At 38.3% G+C, this 6,573-nt stretch overlaps 1 protein-coding gene across 1 annotated transcript in view; it reads right to left on the bottom strand.

The window, feature by feature from the left end:
* Window positions 1–6,573, bottom strand: part of LOC102829298 (alpha-2-macroglobulin-like) — a 90,187-nt gene that overhangs the window by 74,989 nt on the left and 8,625 nt on the right. Inside the window, exons 3-7 of the mRNA XM_006875485.1 lie at window positions 5,515–5,668; window positions 5,317–5,369; window positions 4,650–4,670; window positions 3,085–3,253; window positions 1,301–1,385 (exon numbers count right to left, since the gene is read on the bottom strand). Coding sequence (XP_006875547.1) covers window positions 1,301–1,385; window positions 3,085–3,253; window positions 4,650–4,670; window positions 5,317–5,369; window positions 5,515–5,668 — 482 coding nt within the window. The remainder of the gene's footprint in view (window positions 1–1,300; window positions 1,386–3,084; window positions 3,254–4,649; window positions 4,671–5,316; window positions 5,370–5,514; window positions 5,669–6,573) is intronic.

Raw genomic sequence — 6,573 nt, 5'->3', positions numbered from 1 at the left:
ACCAATAAGGGGAAGTGAAGGAAAAACAGCAATGAAGATGTGAGCTAAGCCCTACAATGTTCAATAGACTCCTGTGAACCTGGGTGGAGACCTGGTTGGCCAGCAGTGTGGCAAGACCTGGGGACTCTTGGGCCCAGAGTCACTGACATAGCCACAGAGGACTAGAGTGGAGAGTGAAGCATCTAGCTGATAAGAAGAGAGGGTATATGCACAAGAATACCTACTTGCAGATAATACTCACTTGACCTGACTTCAATGACTGGATGATTAGTACTCAACTAGAAGAAGAAAGAAGAGGGAAAAATAAAGAATAATCTGATACAATTTAATGAACTTGACCTACATCTATGGATGCAGTAGCTCAAAAGAGGGAACAAATCTTAACAGCGAGGATCATTCCCATCCCCTCCATACACAGAGTAGACAGGGATGGGCAACTTGGACACTGGCTACCCAAAATGGGTGGGGGTGGGGCGCTTCAAAGGCAAGAAGTGACTGGCTTACAAGCTTTCAAGAGGGAACCTAGATCCAGAAGGCATGGAAGAAGGTAGGCTCTCCACTAGGTAGTATCCAATCTATCTAGGCGGGGCTGATGAAAAGAGATGTGGATAGGTCTCTTGTGATACAATTGTGAATAATTGCTATCAGGACCGATTGTGGGGGTTGGAAATGTAAAGGTAGACTTTTTTTTTAGCAAGGACAGGAGTGATTAACTTTGCAGTCTAGGAGTAGAGGTTCCTGGGACCATGAAGGGAGAACAGAGGAGAGCTGGACCCTACCCAGAGAAGCAGTGACGCCAGAGATGGAGGAAGAAAGGATGACGTGGAGAGATGGAGTGGCTGGGGACTTTAGACCCAGAGAGGGAGAGGGGCTATGTGCTGATCACCAAGGGGAGGGGGCAGGCTTGTAGGGTATACCCTGTGGTTGGTTGATGATGCATGGAAGGGACTGTAACCATAGCAATGAAACGATATATGATAGGATGAATGTAAAACTAATGTTCTCCCATGTACACTATCACATAATTGACAATAAAACATTTTAAAAAAAGAATCATATGGGGCACAGATCCACTTTGACACATATGGGTTGCTATGAGTCAGCGTCGACTTGATAACAACTGGGAAAGAGATAGAAGTGTTATATGCTATCACTCCTTCTCCCTAATGTAGGATCAGGCAAGCTGTTCTTTTTCAATTTAAATATATTAAAGTCCAATAACTGTCAGATTCATTAAGTCTATTGAAACACAGTAGGGAAATGGAAGGGATACCAAGGGGAAAAAAAACAACCAACTCACAGGCCACAGACAGAGACTTCAAATTCTTCATCTAGAAAACCAATCGTCTCAGGTGCTTTCACTTGGACCTCAAATTTGGGCAAAACTGTTATCAATAGAAAAGAAAAAGAGGTAAGAATGGGCAGAGATTTCCAAAGTATTGTTAATGGTTTCAATTATAGAAAGTTATAGCGTAAGTGATAATTTGAATTGAATTGAATGAAATTATTTAAATTGCAGTAAGGTGCATCAGAGGCTCTGTATGCAAACCACAAGGTCTGCTGAGTAAGCCCAATAACTGATCTGTGGGAGAAAGATGAGACTATCTACTCCTGCACATGTTGTTAGCTTTGGAAACCCTGTACAAGGCCGCTATGAGTCAGAATCGACTCAACAGCACTTAACAAAGACAAACAAGAAGTATCTGGGACACTCCTGAGAAAGCAAATGCCTTTCATTCGTAGGGCAGTTTGTATTATGTCAATTTGGTTTAGGTGGTCTTACATTTTCCAGAATTTCCTTTATGAATCAGTGCAAGATTAATCTCTGGAGATCATCATAGATAAGGTAACACAAAACCAAGAGGTTCTGCATTCAGTTTAAGTTTTTTTCTTCCAACTGCCAATCCTGATGACTATGCCAGAGGTAGCTATGCAGAAGTAAGCATGTCTTTCATGGCTTCTTCCATCAGCTCCCTTTTGTGGTCTACCCTGGCAGGGGAAGTGCCTGACTTCATTATCCCTTGAAAACTTCACTTTCTGTATCCCCACTGATGGCCCCTGGGTGGTAAAAATGGTTAACACCCTTGGCTGCTAATCAAAAGGCTAAAAGTTTGAGTCCACCTAAAGACATCTTAGAAGAAAGGCCTAAAGATCTACTTCTGAAAACACAGCTACTAAATACCCTCTGCAACACAGTTCTATACTGATACGCATGGGGCCACCTAACCTGTTGTCATGGAGTCGGAATTGACTAGATGGCAACTCGTTGTGTTTTAGTTTGCCAATCGTTCAGGAGAATTGGTTAATAACTTTTCTTTGATCAACTTTCCCTTCCGGATACTAACTTTTCCAGCTTCTCCCATGGTTGTGTAAGACGTTATTCCTATTGTAAATTCATATTTCATAATTCTAAAGATTTTTCTAGTGAGGAATCATATTTTTGTGGAAGGACTCCTCAACCATAGCATAAAAGATTCAATTTTTATTAGAAATTCCACATAACTGGGAGCTAATAAGATGATGCCAATGTGTCTGATGACTGGGATTGGAGCAGTATCAGGTTGTATTGCAGGTAGTTAGGAGATTTCAGAAAATACCTTCAGTTTTTAGCATAGATCAACAGACATATAGTGCACAATTACTTATTCATGTTTGAATAGGTCAAATGAACCTATTCAAAAGTCTCTTGCCTCTTATTGGCTCTGTGATTTTGGTACGTTACTAGCTTTTCTAGTATTGATTTGCTCACTAGTAAAATGGAAATACTTGTAGTATCTGTTTTAGAGGACAGTTATAAGGAATAGATGAGACAGTGTATGAAGAAAACAGCTTAGCAAATATTGAGGTAAATAAGAAAAGTGTTTTAATTTTCAGCCACCTATGTGGTATGGTGCTTTAGTATAAGCATTGAATTGCTAAGCACAAGGTCAGCGCAAAGTCAGCAGTTCAAACCCACCAACCTATACAAGGTTGCTATGAGTTGGAACTGACTCGATGGCACTTAACAGCAACACATGTAAAAAAACCTAATCAAATCTTAATTACTGTAATGTCATATATTCCTTAAACATACAGAATTCTTACCATATTCCATCACCTCGAAGGTGTGCTCTATTTTTCTTCCTGAATTCTTTAGCAAGATGACCTTGTAAATACCCAGACTGGGCTCCACTGAGAGTGGGAAAGAGAGCTGGCTGAGTCCCCCTTGCAATGTAAGATTTTGCCATTGGTAAATTCTATTCATCTTGGGATTCTATAGGTAAAAAGTATTATGAGTTCATGTAAACAATTGAAATATGTACTTTTCATTAGAGGGGCAACTTTTTAGGTAAGTATGACATTGGATGTTATATAATGTATGTTTGATAAGTTGCACCAAGGTATTAGCAAAGTTTTCTAGGAATTCTAGATTAGAAGTAGGGCAATAAGTTTACCAAATATTAGATAATTCAGATAATATTTATGCTGGTCCATTTAAAAAATATATGCTTATCTATTTTGGTCAGAAATACTAGGGCAAGTCAGAAAGTATTGCTCTAAAATCATAAAGACCTTTATTAAAATGTGAAGCTATTGTTTCTCAAAATACCCTTCATATAAATCGATGCACTCTGAAAGTGGTATTTCCATCTTTGAACTGCAAGGTTGGTGGTTCAAACTCACCAGCTGTCCCTTGGAAATCCTATACAGGGGTCACTATGGGTTAGAACTGACTCTATGGCACTTAACAACAACAAAGCACTTCCTCTGAGAAATCTGTAATCTTTGATATTCCCATCAAAATAGCAGTTTTGTTATCATCAAGAGACTCAGATCATGTTCCTTTTCAATTTTCTTTGAGTTTGGGGAACAAAAAGAAGTCTGAAAGGGTACAATCAGGTTGGTAGTATGGATCAGAAAAAAAAAAAAAAAAAATTCCTCAGCACAATTTTCCCAATCTTTTTTCTCATCACTGCAGTCTTCAATTTTCTTCAAGTTTCTTCATAATAGCCCCCATGATTCCCTGTGTCTTTCGAGAAAATCTGTCAAGAGTTGCCTATGGAATCCCAGAAAACAATTGATAGAACTTTCTGAGCTGATCCTTCTGTCTTGAATTTAACTGGCCCAGCAGATCCCCTCAGAAGCACTGTTTTGATTGCAAGCACCCTAATGAGACTCAGACAAGTGTATCACTGAGGGAACTTGTCTGAAGTCATGCGGTAGCCAGGGAATGTTTAAACCCCTTTTGTTTGAATTAAACCCATGGGTGTATGAACTGGAGCTTCACGCACGAAGAGTCACTAAACTGTGTCATTTTAGGGGATTTTATTGCCTCATTTACATCTTATCGAGTTCTACAAATAATTTATGATAGACAGGGAAAATCGTATTCATTTAGCTTTAGTGAAATGGTAAAGGAGTTCTAGTAGCGTAGTGGTTGGAATGCTAACCTCAAGGTCAGCAATTCAAAGCTATCAACAATTACATGGGAGAAAGATGAGGCTTTCTGCCCCATAAAGATTTACATCCTGGGAAACGCTATGCAGGTTCGCTGTGAGTTCGAAACAACTCCACAGCACATCACCACCACCATCACCAGTAAAATGGTATGGGACAGCAGGAAAGAGGCAATTTAACATTATAATTGAGACATGCAGTATATTACCTACCTCAATATAAACCACCGGAAACTGAAAAAGAAAGAAAGAAATAGTATGTATTTAGAAAGAGAAAACCATGACAGCAGCAATGAAATTGTATCAGGACTAGAGGAAATGATCTCTTTATTTCTTGTTTAAACAAGGAAAAGGGTCCCTGTTTAGTTCACAGTATTTTATATGTTTAGTTTGGGAGACACATCTCAAGAATCATGGCTTTCTTTTTGTGATCTAATGCATGATTGGGGAAATATAATATGAAGAAGTTCACATATGCTTATTTTGAAGATAGTATTTGTCTGAAGTAATCTCAATGCACTTGTCTTTTTTGTTGTTCAATAAAAATAACTCATATCTTTAAGCTGGCAAGTCATATTTTAAGCAACTTCAACAGAATTTTTTATTTATTTTAAGAATGCAGCTTATCAATTGTCTTGATCTTGACCTCCCTTACGCCTCCAGCATATCTGTGGTAGATTTCGCATTGGACTGCTAACCACAAGGTCAGTGGTTCAAATCCACCAGCCACTCCTTGGAAATTCTACACTGGGTCAATATGAGTTAGAACTGCTTTGACGGCCCTTAAAAACAACATAATCCTGGTTTCAAGTTCTTCAAAAGAATAGGACTTAAATTTCTGGCCTTTTCCCCCATCCTTGCCCACTGTTTTGAGACTCACCATTTCATCCATAGGGTGAAAGTTGGTATTCACAGAGACAACGCGGAATCTCACTGAAACACAGAGATTTTTCTCATAAGCCCATCCATTGGGAACCCAGGGAACAATACAGAGCAAGATGCTCCAATTTCAATGACTGTAAAATGCAGTAATAAAAGGCCCACACCACTTAAAATTACTCTTAATAGGTTTTAGTACCTGTTTGTCCTGGTTTGTAGATAGGTTTATCCGTCTGAACAAAGACTAGGGTCTCTACTTTTCCTATGCTCATTGACTTCCTTTTTGTGAACTGTTGGGTTTGTCCCTTCACCTGCACAGTAATAAACGCCGTGGCAGTAGGGATCTCTGGAATCTGTAAAACAGAATGAGCTGAGGAATCTGCTCAGACCCACCTTAGAGTACTTGAGTCTTAATGATTTTCTGTTTACCTGCTTAGTCCCAAATGAATTAGTAAGGAACAAGTTCGAGGATATGTCCTCTGTTTTATAAATTGATTATTATGATTGTGCAACAAGCAGTAATAATTGGTTTATTTCAATGAACAGTAAAAATATAAATTCAATAAAATGAACTAATTCTGTAATCCAACTATTGCAGCGAAGGAAATACTATGCCTGCATTTTCATAACAAGGATGGTAGTGTTAATTACAAGTATTAAATTTTATTTTCCATTGGTCAGGAACATGTTGTCATTACATGCAATTGAGTTGATTCCAACTTATAGAGACCCTGTATACAACAGAATACAATACTTCTGGGCCTGCACCATCCTCTCATTCATTGCCGTATTTGAGTCCATTGTTATAGCCACTGTACCAATCCATTTCATTAAGGTTCTTCACTGAGTCTCTACTTTACCAAGCATAATAGCCTTCTCCAGGGACAGGTTCCTCCTGATAACATGTTCAAAGTACATGAGATGAAGTGTTTCATTCCTCTCTTCTAAGGCGCATTCAAGTTGTACTTCTTCAAATACAGATTAATTATTCTTCTTGAAGTCTGTGGTGTATTCAATATTTTTCCTCATCATCGTAATTTAAATGCATCAATTCTTCTTCAATCTTCCTTATTGAATGTATAGCTTTTTTTTTTTTAATTTAAGGTTTTTATTGTGGATTGAGTGAAAGTTTACAGGGCACATCATCAGTTTCACATTCAATAATTCATATAACTTGTTTCATTACATTGATTATAATCCCCTCCATATACCATCAGTTAAAAGTATTTCTCTTTATCCACTTTAGCTTTTTTTTTAA

The sequence above is a fragment of the Chrysochloris asiatica genome, unplaced genomic scaffold (assembly GCF_000296735.1).
Source record: "Chrysochloris asiatica unplaced genomic scaffold, ChrAsi1.0 scaffold00328, whole genome shotgun sequence".
Classification (NCBI taxonomy): Eukaryota; Metazoa; Chordata; class Mammalia; order Afrosoricida; family Chrysochloridae; genus Chrysochloris; species Chrysochloris asiatica.
This window is presented reverse-complemented; position numbering and strand designations above follow the sequence as displayed.